The sequence below is a fragment of the Amblyomma maculatum genome, chromosome 1, assembly GCF_055883805.1.
Source record: "Amblyomma maculatum isolate TAMU_Amacu chromosome 1, ASM5588380v1, whole genome shotgun sequence".
In the NCBI taxonomy this organism is placed as follows: domain Eukaryota; kingdom Metazoa; phylum Arthropoda; class Arachnida; order Ixodida; family Ixodidae; genus Amblyomma; species Amblyomma maculatum.
In genome coordinates this window covers 285,620,865-285,640,412 of record NC_139344.1, presented here as the reverse complement: position 1 = coordinate 285,640,412, position 19,548 = coordinate 285,620,865, and the positions used below count along the sequence as shown (strand labels likewise).

The 19,548-nt window shown below is 42.8% G+C and overlaps 1 protein-coding gene across 4 annotated transcripts in view; it reads left to right on the top strand.

Moving 5' to 3' along the window:
• RhoBTB (Rho-related BTB domain containing) overlaps positions 1 to 19,548 on the top strand; it is a 302,716-nt gene that overhangs the window by 277,480 nt on the left and 5,688 nt on the right. For all 4 annotated transcript variants that reach the window (XM_084591542.1, XM_084591543.1, XM_084591544.1 and 1 more), the window contains 5 exons: positions 5,493 to 5,610; positions 8,356 to 8,474; positions 8,552 to 8,947; positions 10,539 to 10,687; positions 16,367 to 16,500. In XM_084591542.1, the coding sequence (XP_084447668.1) occupies positions 5,493 to 5,610; positions 8,356 to 8,474; positions 8,552 to 8,947; positions 10,539 to 10,687; positions 16,367 to 16,496 (912 nt within the window). In that variant the 3' untranslated portion in view covers positions 16,497 to 16,500. The remainder of the gene's footprint in view (positions 1 to 5,492; positions 5,611 to 8,355; positions 8,475 to 8,551; positions 8,948 to 10,538; positions 10,688 to 16,366; positions 16,501 to 19,548) is intronic.

Genomic DNA, 19,548 nt, shown 5'->3' with positions numbered 1-19,548 from the left:
GGCGTAAAAAATGCATGCTATGAGTTGCGGCAGCTGACAAGAAAAAAAAAGAGAGGTCGCAGTTAAAAGATAACGAAGCATATGAGCTCTTCATTCACACATTGAAGTGCATTCGCTGCAAATATTTTTGAAGTAGTACAAAACTACATGCAACAAAAGAGAGGAAGTTAGGAACGCTAATGCTCATTTTCCACCATACACAATAAAAGATTATGCTGCCCACTTAAATATTTTTGATGACAAATGATATGCATAAAATAACTGGAAAAAACATCGTTTAACACTGTGGAGCATTCGCTATCTGGAATCAGTTAATCTTTGTCATTTGTTAGCACAGTATGCGAGGTATCCTTCTGAAAATTTATTTTTCAGTTATTTTCAGCTACACTCCGTTCTATTTTCAGTTGGAAATGCAGCTGGGAAACCCTTTTCCAGTAGGATTTAGTGTCTCACTTTTCACAAAAGTTAATTTTATTAAATCCAGAGCAGATTTTTCAGCCAGTTATTCAGCCAACAAAACAAAAACACTTGGAGTAAAATTACCTTCTACTGACTTTATCTACTGCAGAGAGGACTTCCTTCTGGTGAAATCACTAAATAGGAGATACAAATGCGCTTGATGCATAATGCATGTCTTCAGCACACTGCGATTTACTGACCAATGACAGGAAGCAAGCATGCCACAACACGCAGGCAAACCTCCTAAAAGAGAGGCTCAGAACACAAATTTTTGCTGTTACCACTGTGTCTTACCTTAGTGCACTGAAGTATGCTGCAAGCGTCATTAACAATTTATAAATTCACTATGATAAGAATACACTTGTGGAGATTTCAGCCACTATTATGAGCACTGAGAGTGCGAATAAAATAAACCATTTTGTTCAAACATTGAGAAGCAGCACCTTCTCTTAACCAGCCCATGGAAGGCATACAGATGCGATTGGTGACTAACAAACTGCATCAGTATAGGTATGCATGTGCAGGTACCAATTATAACTGCATAGTTGCATTTCTCCTTACTTATTTTGTGGGATGAAATTTCTGCTTAAAAACTGCATGCACACAAGAAAACATATGGCAAGCAGCTTGAAAAGTTGACCTCACTGTGCATGGCCATAACTAATATTGAATATTTCCCAAAAGAAGTATAGTGCTCTCCTCTGCATAGCTTAATTGTAATCTTGCAATGTTTGTCTGCGTTAATGAAAGATGGTTGTTTGCTGCATTTTATTTGTGTAAGACATTAGTGTTTCTGACAGTGTTGCAATTTTGCTCATTTTTTTCTTGTTGCGTTAACTTCTAACGCCCTTTCCGGCACTGTAGATATTTTGAATATTGCGTTTTAAAACTGTAGTCCAGTGCTAGTTTGAAATTACATTAATTTCCCCTACAAGCAGTAAAATTATGTTGCTTCTTTTAATTCTGTGTGTGTGTGTGTGTGTGTGTGTGCACGTGCGTGCGCGCACACCCGTAAAGGGGGGAGGGGGCATCTCTCAAGAGCACGACTAAGACAAGAATCACAAGTTCACAACTTCCTGTGATTACATGCAATATAAGTTCTTTTTGAATAGACTCATGCGCTTGTTCAGTCATTTTCTTTCGCAGTGCGCATGCCCATTCTCACCGATTCCTGTTTCAGTAAAATCATTAAATAACTCTTCACATCTGACACACATATATATATATATATATATATATTTTATATGCCATACCTCAAAAGTAAGAAACTAAGAAAAGAGCTTCTGATAGGATGACGACGGAGACCGCATATTCGTAATCTGTGTTTACTATATCGTTTGACGCAATTAGCCAGACCATGCACTGCATGAACAGGTTGCCCAGGCTAGCAGCTTTTTCTGCATGCAAAGGAGGCAGTCTGTGCAGCGCTGCAGTAAACGTGCCGCCCACTGCGTTACCTTCCAAGGTTAAGTGCTCCTATGCACTGAAATTTGACTAATTTGTTTGCATGACAGGATCTATGCCCTGAAAGAACACACTACAAAACACAGGCCAGGGAGTAAAGCAAGAAACAGAGGTTGTGAACAAGCCGACGGCGCTGTCACATTCATTTCACAACAATTACAAGTGAATTTCACATGCGGTAATGCGTGGCTTCGAAGCCAAAGCTGTAGTAATGCAGTAATAATTTTATTGCAGCCATGTAAAGTGCAATGGTAGCACCCAAAAACTACATGTGTGCCATGTGTAGCAGACGACGCACCCTGCAAGGAGCAAGAATTGACTGCAGCGCCGTTAGTTCTCGCGATGGCCACCGGGGATACACTCCTCTGCTGGGCGGTAAAGGGAGCTGTGAAACTGAGTTTATTCCAGCAACGTTGGCACTGCTTAGCCATGCATTGCTGCGCCGTAGTATGGAGGATGATTTGAGCTGCTTGTCTCACTTTCGGCGTGTGTGTGTGTGCCTATGGCTCGGGAAAGCTTATCACGTATTTAAAAGAAAAGTCTGACATGTGAAAAAAGTCCGTCTGGATATTTCATGACTGGTCCCCGAGTGCGCGTCGTCTGCTCACGAAGTAGTGTGCTCGGTGTCCTCTTTTGCTGCTGCTTTACGGCGGCGCTGTTTTGTTCTCACGCGTGTGTTTTCTTTCTTTTTTTTTTTTTGTCGGAGACGTAATCTGTTCTTAGGTGTTTTGTTTTCTTTCTACAGCTGCACCAATTACAAAAACGGGCACTCTCCGCCTTGAGACAAGGCGTTGTAGACTTTGCCTTTGACATGCAAATTGCTGGAGTGAGTTCTATACCTTCACCAAGAATTATCGACTTACACAGTACGTCAGTACAAGAAGAAGCATCCTGTGCCCGAAACACTCAACAGCAGCCCTGCCATATGCTGGCAGGTTTCGCTGAGCTTTCAATACGGAGTTAAGAAACGCAGTATTGTTCACTATTGCATGCAGTCTCAGGACAGCCATTTGACTGCAATGCGTTCCTATTCGAACTAAGGATGTGCCATGCAACAGCGACACTTTTACCACTTTTACATATATATAACAAGGGTCACAACCACATATAAGGCGCGAAAGACAAAGCCATTGATGGGGTCAGTTGTGCACATCCGGCCCTTTCCCAAGTGACTAGGCATTATTGCTGTATTTCGCGCTTGCTGCCAAATGAACACATCTCGGTTTTATAAGGGTTCTGCCATTGACAAATTCCGTGAAAACTGGATTTTATATACTAGTATGAACATCCACCATAAATGCAACAATAACAAGCTGTGCTATTTGAACAGTGGGAGCATGGCAGAGTGTAGCCTCACTAGCCGCAGGAAACGGCCCGTCAGTAAGCGAAGCTCTCGCGTATCAGCACGAGCATGGCTGAGATAATGCAACGAGTCGTTTATTAATCGGTAAAGTTTGACCTGCGTTAGAAGCTGCAGGGACGAAGTCAACAGAAACTCCTGCTCTATCAAGAAAGCGTAGACAAACATACATTTGCGCATCTTACAAAATAGTACATCCCATCACACTGTAACCCTCGTCCACATATTAGCGATTATACAATACACATTGCTTTTTGTCTATCAGTGTTCTGCACAAGAGAGACAAACATGTTTCTAACCAAAATATCTCACCCGACAATGCAATCGCAGTGAGTTCAAATGATGTGATCCTTATACCATGGCCCGTATCAACGGTGAACCATGCCATTGTTGCATAAACACCACTGTTTTATAGATGAGGTGCACGCCGCTCTCATCAAAACTTATTAGTGGTATGAAGATTCATCTTCAAGTTTCTGACGTGACCTTTGTCCTTTAAGCACCGGCTGCGATGTGCCTGGCGAACAGTTGAGGTAGCAAATTGCACGTATTGCTCATGCATGGTCATTATTCAGGCTACAATCCGAAAAGTCGGCGCTCCACATCGTGAAAATTGGCCCGCCGGATGAGATATTTTGGTTAGAAACATGTTTATCTCTCTTGTTCAGAACACTGATAGACAAAAATCAACGTGTATTGTATAATCGCTAATATGTGGACGAGGGTTACAGTGTAAAATTGCCCCGTCTGGGTGGTATAGTGGTAAGACGCCTGACTACTGTCCGGAATATCCGAGTTCGAACCTGATCTCGGCGGCTGCGTTTCGATGGAGGCGAAACGAAGAGGCGTCCGTGTGCTGTGCGATGTCAGCGCACGTTAAAGATCCCCAGGTGGTCGAAATTACTCCGTAGCCCTCCACTACAGCTCCTCTTTCTCTCTTTCCACTTTAACTCCCACCTTCCTCCTTTTCCCTCCGGCGCAGTTCAGGTGTCCACAGACACAAGTGTGACAGATACTGCGCCTTTCCCTTCCTGTGAACCAATTATTATTATTATTATTATTATTATTACATCGTGAAAATGAGATCTTCTCCTTCTATGTCATCCTCTTTCGTCAGCATATGCACGTTTCTGGCAAAAGAGCAACGAAAAAACAACAGTTCAAGCACACGTGAATTGCCGAACGCTGCCTTGCGCATGCCAGTTCAAAAGCCCCTTCCCAACCAAAAGTGCCAGCGAAGCTTTCCATTTTGCCCGACAGGTGGCGCCCGCTTTTCTGCAAATGGTTGATTGCATTGTGATATGCATGCAGTAAGTGTCCCTCCCAGGCTGTGATGATCGAGTAATTAAAATTATGGGTGGTTAAATGAATTATGGGTAGTTAAAAAAACAATCTTTGCAACTCTCCTGATGTATTATAACATTACTATTCTTTGCATTGAGTGGCAGCCTCTGATTTGCACTGGTCATAAGGGCATAAAAATATTGAAATATTAAAAGATTATTTGCCATAATATTCTGCGTTATGAGCTTTCTAGTGGCATGCTATTTTAAATTTTCTTCCTGAGGGTTCCGGTATATATTTCGTTGCAACTTGCAACCTTGATACAGGGTTTGTGTAAAAGGAGAATACCCAAGCAATGGCAAAATACAGTCGAAATACAGAGATGAGCTGGCAACAGTCACAGATCTGCACAGCGTTTTCGGCACAGTTTACTGCACAGTTTACACCACACGGAAGGGATGTTCTTTGCGAGCACAGTCTCACATTATTTATCCCAAGTGCCTTCAGTGCCCGAGAGCTTGTATCCAACAAGAATGAGTAATTTTTTAATTTTTTTTTTTTAGGGGATCAGTTAAAGCATTCTGTTTCACTTCTGGCTGCATGTAGTTTTGATTTGCAGGTACGCGTTGATACTAGGACAGATTTCTTGGTCTACCACAAATAATAGTTAAACTGATTTCAACGGCTGAAAACATGAATGGAACAGTGCAGTCGTCTGAAAATAGTTGCAATGAGTTTTGCTTCTATTAGTGTTCATAGGTGGCCTTATTTGTCTGTGATGAGCTATCAATCAAAGTAAATGTACTTTATACTTAACGACACTTCTCTTGCTCCTCTGTAGTGGTAGTACTTATCAATTTATAGTGCATCCTGTTTGCAGTAGACAATGGCTGAGGTGCGTGAACAGCCACTATTTGTTTTTCAGGCATACCTTACCACTCTCCAGAAGCAAGAGCCATTGAACCCTTCGGTAGATACAATATTCTTGGACAAGCTGAAATCGCGGCTGAAGCAAGTGTGCCTGGATAGAAGTCTGTACGCAGGTAGGCATGTGTGCACTGCCTATAACTGGACATTAGGGTAACATGCATCACCATCATGTGGGCATTTCCCCTGTCTCACATGCGTTTAAAAATGAGGTGCAAGTTGTAGATGTATGAATGTCAATTTTTTGGTTGGGATGCAAATATCTTTAGAGGTAGTTGAAAATAAAGGCAAATGCATTTGCACAAAATGAAAAGAAACAGAGATGTTGCAAATAAGTTTAACCCATCATCGAAGTATTTCCCCTCTGTTCATGCTTTACACTCAGTATAGTATTATTAATGTCTTGGCCTGGGATAGTAATTTACACATCGTAGATAATGAAGCAGCAGTGTCACATGATCAAGTACAGGAACTCAAAATCTGAAGGCACATCCAGCAACAGCACAAAAACCAGTACTGTCACCAGACGCTAGGTGATAATCACGAGCGCATGCCAGTGAACAGATGAGAAGCCAAGGATGCACTTCCGAAATGCAAATGAATTTGATGAAAAATGATCGTAGTGAAAGTAAAGTCAAAGCATCACAGAGCCCACTTCTTTCAAATGCCTTGATTGGGCCTCAAAGCTGTCCTTCATGCAGGCGTCGCGAGGGGGTGCAGCTGGGCAGTGAGAGGGAGGAAGGGGCAAGGGGCAAAATGAATTATACTGTGTAAAGACGCGAAAAGGCGCGCATTGGTGCCTCTGAGACACTGACTGGGAAGTTTGATCTCATAGAATGATTTATTCTCTTGTGAGGAGTGCTTGAAAACACATGCCTTAGTTTATGCTAGAAACATGCCATTGTACGAATTTTTTAACGTTGAACCAGACCTGTGTACGTTGGTGTACCCTGGAAACACCAGCATTAACCCGATACCCATCCAAAACCTCTGTTCAGGAGTGTGTTAGACGACACCCTTCGGTGGCGGCGCCGCCACATCGCTTCTCTTTGTGTACATGCAGTTCACTTTCCTTTCCCAAGCGAGGACTGCTGGCAGCATCCCTCTGGCACTCATTTGTCGTGTTCATTTATCTCCTGTGCCTTTCACGCTCCGCGGCCCAGTCAAAACGCCGGAAGGCTTGGAATGCCTGTTGCTTTGTGGAATGCCAAGTGTGATCACTACGCGCTGACTAGAAAAAGAATAATAATAATATTGAGAAGGAGGACACCTTTAGGCTTGTGTTCACCATTTCTTTACTCTGAGTCATTATTACCGGCATAAGTGCAGTTGTTTATTCCTCATTAGAAACTTATTTCTTACGCTGAATTCATGTAACCAGCGAAAGAAGAAGAGGATGCAGGAAGGCTCACGTTTTCTTCACAGGTTCTTTTTGTAGCCTCCAAAATAATGTATGAGAAATAGCATTGCTACTTCGTTATAGTCTTCGTAGCATTTACCACTTCATGTTCTTGTTGTTATATTTGTGCACATATGGCTACGATGACTGCACACGCTTAATGTTTACATATTGCATAGTTCATGAGGCCCCTTTGTTCTTATGGTCTGATACTGGGCAATCACCTGACTTAAGCCACTTGCTTAGTGAATTTCCTCGTAACTTATACGTGCTAGTGTTTGTGCCTTTTTTGGAAATATGTGCTTTTGATGTGATGTTTTGCTGAATTATCAGTCTTGGGGTACGATTGCTGCATCTAGTGTTAAAAAGAAAAAACAAATTCAATTTCACTCGCACTGCATGGTTGGGTGCAGAGCGAACTTGACTTCAAAGCAAAACATGAGGACAGAGGAGGTAGAAAGGAAGTTGCCATTCAAACGTGGGAATGGGGGGGAGGCCTCCGCACCAGGTGTGGGTGGCCCTAGCGACACCACTGCCTTCATGTAATGCTCACAGCTTGTTGATAACTGCTTAAAGGCTGTTGAATGCTGTGCCATGTTTCACAAGCTTGGATGTAAGAGAGGCTTTTGTGCGTGGCTGGGTGTTACATCCAGGGAAAGCGGCATTCCCAAAAATAATTGCGCAAATACGAGAGCTGGATGTTTTCTTGTGATGCTTCTGAATGAGTGAAAACTAGGCCACCAGAATGAGAAGGTTTAAAAATTGCAGGAATATCACCTTGTTACGAAATGTCTGGTAGGCCCTCAACAATAATAAAAAACACATCTCACATGCGCCCTTAACTTAGTACATTTGTTTTGTGAAGCTTATGCAATGTGCATGTCCAATGCATAATGTTGTACGACCAAGTGATGATCCGATACAAATTTGAGGAGACCTGTGTGCATTAAACAAATAGAAGGGGCTGCCAGTTTCTATGTTTCAGTTTCTCGTATAATTTCAGCTGAACTTTTTACAATGGAAGTGCCGCCGCATATCAGGCTGCTCAAATGATGCCAGAGATTGCTGCTGATTTGAACCTGACACTTTTCATTGTCATTAACAACCATTCCTGATGGGCATTCAGGTTTATCAATCTAACCCATGGAGAAGGCTTTTCAAATGTTATTTTGCTGCTTTCTCAATACTTTCCTTGATAGCACCCAACTCTAGGTCATCAAAAAACTCCACTGCTGCATTTCTTTAGCCCAAATTCGATTAAGTTCTTTTGGATAGCAGCTCTTGCAATCTGGTGAAAAATTTATTCGACATATGAACCAGCCTTCTTTGTCACTCTGAAGAGCTTTCCTGGATATGCTGGAGCTGCAGGCGTAGCATGCATTCTTACTGCATTACCACTTTAAAATGTGGTTGTTGCAAAGCAAGAATTTACATTTTTATAATGTCTTACTTGCCTTTACAGATGTGCTCTTTCAGCTAGATGATGGCGTCTGCTCAGCCCATCGGCCATTGTTGATGGCACGATGTGAAATGATGGCAGCCATGTTCAGCGGAGACTTCCTGGAAAGCTCAGCAAAAGTGGTATAGAATTTCTTTAGCACCTACTTGTTATCTCAGTCTTCAATTAGTGGGGTATTAAAGAGAGCCTGTACATGCAGGTGCACTTTCCCGGAGTGAGCTGCAAGTGCTTTCAACAGCTGCTGATGTACCTGTACGAGGACACACTGTGCAGCCAGGTGAATGCCAGCAACTGCCTCGCACTCATCAAGCTGGCTGATCAGCTCTGCCTGCCACGGCTGGTGGCCCTCATCGAAGAGCGGGTCATCTGCGAGCTCACTGAGGTTGACCGGCATGCTGGCTGCAAGGAAACCACTATCACTGGCAGTATGTCCAAAAATGCAGCTGAGCCCTTGAATGGGGACCTCCTGTCAAAGAACCTGCAGGATTCATCTGAAAAGATCACTTCTGAAAGCTCGAGTGACGCCTCTCAGAAGGGCTCTAAAGATGCTGTGGATGTATCGGAAATAGCCCTGCAACTTTTGGAGCCCTGTCAGGTCAGCAAATGCTCATAATTAGCATAAAATTTTCTGTAAAAATAACATGAGAACTTGGTAAAAATGGCAATTTTCTCATGGTAAGGAAAGAGTTCTCTCTGGCAACAAGTAAACCTTTATAAAATTCTTTCTGGTTGGGTGAACTAATTTGAGTAATAATAATTGTACGAATAATTTGAAACAAAAATTTTGTTTCTGAACAAATTGTGTGCTCGAATACCGTGAAACCTCTATTATATATGATGTTCCACCTTTTATGACAGATTAGAGAGTGAGAGTTAGTGAATGAGGACATTATCATCCGCTGCTAAATCCTTGTAGTAGTAACCAGAAAATCATATTTTTTGAAATGTCAACATGTAGTTGTGTGTTACTATTCTATATGGAGTTGATAAACCTGTCTGACTGACTGCTCTAGATAGGTGATAACAGTGAACAAAGCGTGTGTAGCTAGGCGAGGAGGTGATGCTTTCCAGTCTGCGTAAGCATGCAAGCTAGTAGAGCACATCACTTCAAAGTGCATAATTAATCAACAAAACTACTACCGCATCATGATTTTCGCTTTTCTCCTCAGTTAATATTCAACTTCAACTGTGTCTATCATACTAAACAGCGAGGTAGCTACTGCTTGCATATAAAGAAAAGTAACTCTAAACTTGATCCAGCATACTTTTATCATTTATTTATTTATTTATTTCACTTTCAGGAGTCCAACTCTTATGCACAAGACAGTGAGAGTGGTCTATGCATTTTTCTTCCCTTTCTTTCCTTGTATATCCTCTATATATATATATATATATATATGTTGGAATTGGACTTCTAAAAGTGAAATAAATAAATAGATGATAAAAGTTTGCTGGATCAAGTTTAGAGTCACTTTTCTTTATATGCAAGGAGTAGTTACCTTGCTGTTGAGTACGATAGACACAGTCGAAGCTGAATATTAACCGAGGGGAAAAGCGAAAATCATGATGCGGTAGTAGTTTTGATGATTAATTATGCACTTTGAAGTAACGTGCTCTGCTAGCTTGCATGCTTCCGCAGACTGGAACGCATCATATATATATATATATATATATATATATATATATATATATATATATATATATATATATATATATATATATATATATATATATATATATATATATATACACATACATATATATAAATATATATGGTCCACAGAGGCTGTGGACCGTATATTATTGGTGTGCCTAGTGTATGCATGTGAACAAAAAGTGCTAGCCGCTTCCTTGAAGCATTTCAAAAAGAGGCCTCTTTCAGAAGAGTTGCTGCTGGGCACTTGGCACAACAAGGGAAGGGTGTACAGGCAGTGCAGGCTCTTTGCCAGTTTTGTGCAATAAGCACATCTATCTATCTACATCTTCTGTGACGATGCCTGTAACACCATGGCACAAGCATGATAGAAACCTTGCCAGTGATGGCGGTGGTTCCATGTGGTGTCCAACAGTCCACGTTTATTCAAAAGGGTTATGATTGTGCTTTTCAAGCATGGTATCCAAACAGCTGAGAAACAGGAGCCTTTTATATGCAGTTTGAAATATTTGATTTCCCATCCTGTGTGCAGATTCACAATGCAGACCAGCTGGCTGACTGGTGTTTGTACAGAATTTCCACCACCTACAAGAAAGTGTTGCAGAATCATCTCAAGCTGCTGCGCAATTTGCATCCTCAAAACCAAGCTTACCTCAACCGGAATCGCTGGCCACCGGCATGGCAAGTGTCTCTTGTTGTATCTTACACTATACTCTATCTCAATAATCTCCTTGCAGCATTACTAAAACTGCAGTAAATGCAGAGGGGACATTCCAGCACTGCAAAATGTAGTCCCAGCATAAAATGATTCTTTATGCATGTAGGATAATATACTATAAAGCATGCATTTGCAAATTTCTATTCCAAATTAAACCTTAAAGAGACAGTTTACTTCCCGAGACAGGTATGAAAATTTTGGCATATAATGGTAAATTTTTCCACTTGGTGGCAGTATCGAGGAAAGAACTCGTGGTCTAACCAAAAATTTATATTCTAAATCAGTCACGAAGGTCAGGTTTTACCAGATGGTGGCGCCATACTGTGTCCTTTCATTCCTACTAACATGTCACTTGTTTGGAGCATCTGATATGACTATGCCATAGCGTCATACAGACATGTATTGGTGTTCATATCAACTTAAGGCAGCCTACTTTCTTCTCGTTCGATAAATTACAGTTACTTTTACTTTTTTAATCTTGCTTGATTTGCATGTAAAATGTGTTCAAAATGGAAAACCACACAACCAAAGATGCCGCCATACTTGTAGAGATGCTGCTATTGGCAAAGACGGTTATTGATATCTGCGTTATATTTCACCGGGTTTATTTAGTTTATTTATTTATTTCATTCTATTTGAAACTACTTTGGCACTCTCAATTATAATTTTAACAAAATATGTGCATCTTAGTTCTGCACGCGATTTAAGTGGCGTGGCAGTCATCGTGTTCATAGAGCTGCATAGGGTTACTATCAACATTACTAGAACAAACTCAGTGTCACAGCTTCACCTGGAGATGTGTCCCCGGTGGCCATCACGTGAACTAATGGCGCTGCAGTCGACTCTTGCTCCTTGTCGGGCACGTCGTCTGCTACACGCGGCGCGGAAGCATGGAGCGGCCGGCACACACGTAGCTTTTGTGTGCTGCCGTTGCACTGTATGTGGCTGCAGTATACCTTGGAGAGCGCGTTTGTGTTATGAGAAATTCACTTGCTAATGCTGTGAAACAAGTGTGAGTGCCGTCGGCTTGCTCGCTAGAACCAACGTTCTAGTAACGTTGTCTGCTCTTCGGTTTCATTTCTTATTATTACGCGATAGCGTGATGTGCAGGTTGTTTCATATTAAATTGCGCAGTGTTCAATGTGGTGCCATCCAATTTTTTGCTTCTTGTTTAGCATTCACCTTCTTTTCCAGTTTCAGTACAGTTCGTGACAGGGATTCAAGCCGCCGGCATGTGTGCCTCCAATTCTATGCCATTCACTGTAAACGTAGGGTGTACGCCAAGAAGATGCTGCGTCTTTCCCCTAAAATCAAACCAAATAGATGCTTAACGCTTTGCCAACTACATGCCAGCCTCTAGATGCCTAAAATTGACGGAATGAAGAGAAGCGCTAACGCACGCTCTCTTAAAAGGAAGCTTAAGCATTCTGCGATATTTTTTTCAACGTCAAACCTCTTCATGCTGGCCTGCATGCTTTGCACCGGGGGGCAACGAAGCCTATTGAAACGATTACTTCGTAGTCCATTATTTGCTTGTGTCACTGATAGACGTCCTTGATATTAAAAGGTGGCAAGCTCTGCAAAGAAGAGATAACTTACTTCGAAGTGAACAATTTCTGATCTGCATTTAGAAAAGGAACCATATTCAAGCACTCTCGTGATAGTTCGTGTAGCAAGGCTCTTTATTTTCTTTCTGGGACATATTTCGGGCACAAAAGGCATTATATACTAAAGAGAAAGCACCCTAATAATCTCGCTACCCCGTGTGTTCCGACAGCAATGCTGGAAGAGAATGTGCAAGATTCCAAGAGCCTATCAGTGTACATAGTGCAGATCGGACAGCTGAGCTGCACAAATAAATTTTTACTTGGATCATTTTGAGTTCGTCGCAGTACTAGCAATTCGAACAGAATTTGAGTATTTTCGCAAAGAGGAAATAGACGAGCCATGAGAGCGAGCAAATTTGCTTGTCGAGAAGACTTTTGTAATTGAGCGGTTAATTGTCACAGCAAAGATATGTTGCGCATAAAGTTCTCATATCATGTGAATTGAGCATTGATTATGTATAAGCTCTTCGAGCATTGATTATGTAGAAGCTCTTCTGAAGCATATCAATGAAGCGGAATTGTGCATGGGGCTCCAAACTCTGAGCTAATGTGAAAAGAGGAGACATCACAAGAACTGCAGAGAAATTCGACGAGCAAGACGATCACAAAAAGTAAAACATCTTCAGATTACCTGAGCATGCGGCGTAGAAAACGCATGCTGTGAGCTGCGGCAGCTGACAAGAAAAAGAAAAAAGACAATGAATGAATAAATAAAGCCTTTATTTGATTGAAGGGATGACTCTCGGCTGCTGTTTGGGTAATTGGGGAGTTAGGAGGGATGGGAGTGTAGCTTCTCGCTTCTTCACGGTTCTTTAAGCTGTTTCTCGTTGTTAAAAGATAAGCATCTAAAAAGCTCAGAAGAGGATCTAGATCAGCATCTACAAGCTAGTCCTTCCAGACTTGCAATGGCTGGTACGTCAAACTCCTGCCTGGACTATGATGTTGAACGGCTTCGTAAGTGCATTTGTGTGAGGCAGGCAAGCACAAATGCATATAAGCTTCTAAATGAGCTCAAGATATGCTACCAACCAAGTATATGAGCTCCTTAATTCACGCATTGAAGTGCATTCATTGCAAATATGGTTTTTGCTGTTGAAGCAATAAAAACCACATGCAACAAAAGATGGTCAGGGGAAGTTAGGAACGCTAACGCTCATTTCCCACTAGACACAAAAAAGGATTATGCTGCCCACTCATATATTTCCCAAAAGAAGTATAATGTTCTCCTCTGCATTGCTTGTAACCTTGCAATGCTTGTCTATGTTAATGAAGCCAAGTTCTGGTTTTTTGCTACATTTTATTAGCATTCGACATTAGTGTTATTGACAATATTTCATTTTGCTCATTTTTTTCTTGTTGCGCTAATAAATACCTCAGGTTCATGCAATTAACTTCTAACACCCTTTCCGACGCTATAGATGCCTTGAATATTATATTTTAAAACTGCAGTTCAGTGCTAGATTGAAATTACATTAACTTCCCCTACAAGCAGTGAAATTGTTATTTTTCTTTTCTCTGTGTATGTGAAGGGGGAGGGGAATCTCTCAAGGGCGCGGCTTGATTACTCGCAATATACGTTTCTTGAATAGACTCATGCACTTGTTCAGTCATTTCCTTTCGCAGCACGCACGCCATTTGACTGATTCCTCTTTGAGTAGCCTTATTAAACAACTCTTCACATCTGATGTTGTTTTAGACGGCAAAGGAATATTTCTTTTTTTTTTACATTGCTATATACGGGAGTGCGAGAGTGCCAATCCGGAGTTATGTTCTATGCCATACCTCGAAAGTGACACATTAAGAAAAGCGCTTCTGATTAGGCGACGACGAAGGCCGTTTATTCGTAATATGTGTTCACTATATCGTTTGACCACTCTGCACGCTTCCTATCTCTTAATATTACCCCTACCATTTTTCGTTCCATAGCCCTCTGGGTTGTCCTCAACTTAAGTAGAACCCTCCTGGTTAGCCTCCACGTTTCAACTACCAAGCATATGAGCTCCTTAATGCATGCATTGAAATGAATTCGCTGAAAATATGGTTTTTGCTGTTGAAGCAATACAAAATCACATGCAAAACAAAAAAAAATATGGTCGGGGGAAATTAGGAACGATAAAGCTCATTTCACACTAGACTCAAAAAAGGATTATGCTGCCCACTCAAGCATTTCCCAAAATAAATATTATGTTTTCCTCTTATTTGCTTGTAACCTTGCAATGTTTTTCTATGTTGATGAAATCAAGTTCTGGTTGTTTGCTGCATTTCATTAGCATTCGACATTAGTGTTGTTGACAATATTGCATTTTTGCTCATTTTTCTTGTTGCATTAATAAATAACTGAGGTTCATACAATTCACTTCTAATGTCCTTTCCGGCGCTAGATACCTTGGATATCGTGTTTTAAAACTGCAGTCCAGTACTAGTTTGAAATTACATTAACTTTCCTTAGAAGCAGTAAAATTATGTCGTTTCTCTTTTCTCTGTGTGTGTGTGTAAAGGAAGACGGGAATCTCTCAAGGGCGCGGCTTGATTACTCGCAATATCTGTTTCTTGAATAGACTCATGCGCTTGTTCAGTCATTTCCTCTCGCAGCACGCACGCCCATTTGACTGATTCCTCTTTCAGTAGCCTTATGAAATAACTCTTCACATCTGGTGTTGTTTTAAACGACAAAGGAATATTTCTTTTTTTTTACATTGCTATATACGGGAGTGCGAGAGTGCCAATCCGGAGTTATGTTCCATGCCATACCTCGAAAGTGACACATTAAGAAAAGCGCTTCTGATTAGGCGGCGACGAAGGCCGTTTATTCGTAATAAGTGTTCACTATATCATTTGATGCGAGTAGCCAGACTTCATCCACTGCATGAACAGGCTGCCTAGGCTAGCAGATTTCTGCATATAATGGAGGCAATCTGCGCAGCGCAGTAGTAAATGTGACACCCACTGCGTTAACTTCTAAGCTTAGAGTGCTCCTATGCACGAAAAATTTGACAGGATGTATGCCCTGAAAGAACATACTACAAAACACAGGCCAGGGAGTAAAGCAAAAAACAGTGCTTGTGAGCAAGCCAACGGCGCTCACACTTGTTTCACAGCATTAACAAGTGAATTTTGCATAACACAGATGCGTTCTCCAATTTAATGCGTCGCTTCGAAGCCAAAGCTGTCGTAATGTAGTTACAATTATACTGCAGCAATGTACAGTGCAACTGCACCACGCAAAATCTACGTGCGTACTTGCCGCTCCACGCTTCCGTGCCGCGTGTAGCAGATGACGCGCCCAGCAAGGAGCAAGAGTTGACTGCAGTGCCGCTAGTTCTCGCGACGGCCACCTGGGACACACTCCTCGCTGCGCAGTATGGGGAGCTGTGAAAGGGATGGAGCTTTTCAGTGAAGAAAGAAAAAATTTCTGAAAAAGTCAGTAAACTGTCTCTTTAACGTACGCCCAAGTTACACAAGTGCTTAGTTTAGTGTTTGCAATTTGTGAGCTAGAATCACGTTGTCAACATGGCAGTGCACTTCAAAGCCTGCAGTCTCACTTTGGAGCTAAGTTGTCAATTGTTACTGGATTTTTCAGTATATTCTTTGATCATAATTAAACAGCTCAGCAAGCATTCATTTGGCTTCATCTCATCTACAGCAACATATATGTGAGCATTGAATTATTTTGATTCTACCTCACCTAGGCCTAAAGAAGAAAGCTGGTTCAAATAAAATTATTTTCGCAAAAAAAACATGGTGCCACTAGGCTGAAGTTGCCTCAACAGCTTTGTTTGCATACAGTGAACTAAATGTGCAGATGTGACAAAGAGCACAAGGTTATACAAAACACGAGTCTAAGACTCCAAGTTTGCTGCACAGACAGTGTCTATACTCTTTTGCAACTATATCTCTATATGCTGCGAGCAGAAAACATGTAGACGATGCGGTGCGGAGGAACATACTTAATGCATTCTTGTTATTGGCTGAGAGGTCTCCTGGATTCCACAGTGCTGCAAGAAACTGATAACACTGAATTTATTGTCACTTCAGGTATATTAAAGAGGACGAGTTCTACCAGCGCACCATGCGTGAGCAGAGCAACAATGAAAGGCCAGCCAAGAAGATCTGCTTTGGCCCTTTTTCCTTCAAAGGGTCCAAAGTTCCCAAGCGTCAGGCCTAAACCAGTATGTCACACTTCCTTCCATGTGCTCTTGCATGTCCGTGCCCCTGGTGCCAAAATTTCACAAATTGCATGGCAGTCATCAAATGCTTGCATACTCTGAATATGCCTTTAAGAAAAAATTAATGATGGCTACTGATTGGTATTCTAGTCGCTTAAAGAATGGTGCTTGTTTGCTGCCATGCCCCTCTGCCCCAGCAGCTGATTGCTGATGCTGAAATGCTGTAGTCTGACCTTGCCACAAGCAGAATCCAGCCCTAGAATAGTTTGGAACCGACTCACTTTTATTTCTGGACAACCCCTCATCAGCAAAAATGGATCCTGGAAAGCACTTGAACCTAGAAACCATTTTTTGCAGGTGCTAGGAGTGTTGCATTCGAAAGTGCCGTGACACTCTCCACATAAAAGGTTTTGAATTAACTTGTCACCAGAGGCATTCAGTGACTTCCGCTTGCTTGACCGGGTGGTAAAACATGCACGTCAGAGCATCAAAAGAAATTTAATACCAGATTCTCACTTTCATGAAAATTCAGATTATTACTGTACTTGTACTTGCACAAAGACAGCATGCAATGTTTTTCTTGGGTTTATTTATTTGCTCTAAGGCCTTGGATATCAGTTGTTACATGAGGGTGGGTATGATTGCTTGAAGGCTCCGCTTTCTAGAATACGGGTCCGCGAGCCATGGTCTCGCCCGACGAGTGAAAAACCAAGTCTTTCTTAAAAACACCAGTTTATTCTGGATCAACAGAAAAGTATTGAATAAAAAAGAAACAGCATTGAACAAAACTGCGCTAAAAACATGCCGTCGAGGTGCGCGACAATGGACGATCAAGAATAAAACGGAACAAGGGTCAGGGCTTTGCCGCAGCTACACAAAACACACTGCGGCGCGAATAGAGCGAGTAATAGGGCCAAAGCGTTGACGACGGTACAAAAACATGGCTTCTCGCGTGGCAGCAACTCACACTAATACTCCTAAGGCATCCTTGTAGGCACTGCTTCCATCTTCGTCTGGCAGGACCCCGCTCCGTCGTCCGTGTAGTACATCCCGCCGGCCTGTGACGCTCACTGGCCGTCCTTCACTCGCCGGCCGCTCGGCGAAAAAGCCACGAGCCTTGCTTCCGACCCGCTTATCTACCTTCGGTTTCGCGCCAATAACATGCCGGCCCCGCTCCAGGCAGCTCGCGCATGCGTACTCGCGCTGCCCGGGCAACCACCAACACAAACAGGAAGAAGCGCACGCGGTTTGAAACACTAAAGGGGGTTGTGGGGCCCCACAAGCTGTAGAATGATGAGATCGATGGTGTTCCTTATAACACACATTATGTGATGTTTTGAACCTGTGTAGATGGTATAAATTTTTTTTTCCTCCCCAGCTCTTCAAGGCAGCTAAAGCAGGCTTTGCAAGCTGCTGGGGGAAACCTGCTTATTTCAGTGACCTTGCAGCAAAGAAAAAGGTGGCAAGAAGGTGGTTTGGGTGGTTGAGAAGGCATTGAGAGAGTTGAGTGGAACAGGGAAGGAAAGAAGAGCAAGGAGGAGTAAGAGTGAACAGAGTGGCAGCTGCTGCTGCATGGGAGGCTGCATACATGAACACTCAGCTGCATTTAGCAACTCTCAAAAATGTGTCATCATCATGGAGACAGTGGAGTGTGAAGCTTGTCTTCTGCCACCCTTGTGAGGGTGTTACTACTTGGAGTTGTATGTAAATACAAAATATATCATTACTCAAGGATAGGTGGCATGAGCCGCCACCTAATTCAAAGGGCTCAGCCATCCATCCATTGGGGGAAGTTTGATGTGGAGACAGCTGAGTTGAGGTAGAGGCCATGCCGAACAGAGCATGCACAGCAAAGTCGAGCAGGAAGGAGAGACGAAGACAAAGGTATTATTCGAGCATTGTAAGATGTCTGAAGGCCTTAGATTAATCCAGGGCACGTTCTGGAAGAGCCACAAATCAACGCACCACTACACACATCACCTCCAGTGCCACAGCATGGCGGTGACGGTGGTGAAACACAAGTAGGGTGCGCTAGTTCTCTGTCTCTTGCAGCAAAATGAGTCTCTGAAAGTCCTACTCTTACCGCAGAGCATGGCTGGCACCATACAGCACGCTCCAGTCATGCTGGCAGTCGGACCACTAGACTTTCCCCGATGACCACTAGAAATCGCCTGCACCACGAAATGGTGCTAAGGGCAGCAGGAATGTGGTGCTGTGCTGCACAGGTTCAGAGAGGGCCTGGCACAGGAGGGGGTCATAACAATAGTTCCGGTGGAAAGGGGCATGCCAAGGCTTGCACAAAGGCCTCCATAAGTCTAAAGTAGATGACGACAGGCCTCCTAAGAAAGGGATGACTGCCGCAAGCTGGGAGTGGCATGTGGACGGCTTACATTAAACTTGCAGCATGGTCAGCATCCAGTGAGGGAGCTGAGTGGTTTGAGGGAAGCTATTACTGCACCCCTGCAAGACCACAGGCATCTGAGAGGGACTGCAGGAAACCACCACTGCGACGAGGAAGTCCACAGGGGACCGCTAGATGGCAGTATGGCGGGCCATGCCGTAGGTCACTGTTTGAAGTGGTGCATTAAGGCCATGTGCATAGGAGTACACACAGCATGGCTAATGTGCAGCAGGAAGGTGACACGTCGCTCGAGGATCACCAAACAGGAATCCATGCAGATAAGCGTGCAGAGGGGATAGCTGACAAGTAATCCGCAAAGAGCAGGTGAGAAACCTGCTGCTGCACTCTCTACAAAATCACAGAATGCATTTGCTGATGTAGGCCAGAAACTGCAGAATGCTCACTGGCGACACTCGCCGAGCACCGAGTGAGACAAGAGTGCCAACCGCTCGCTTTGGCAGTCCAAACGAGACTCCGCGGATGGTTGATGTATCCTTTGCTTCTATATTTTAACATGCCACCTGCATTCTAGCTTGGGGGAAGGGGAATTTGGAGGGGTTTTGGCCATGCCTGTCCTGAACAGCATGAGACTGCATCATAATACGCTTCCACTTTTTCTTTTCTCAATATATGCACAGCACCCTCTGGTA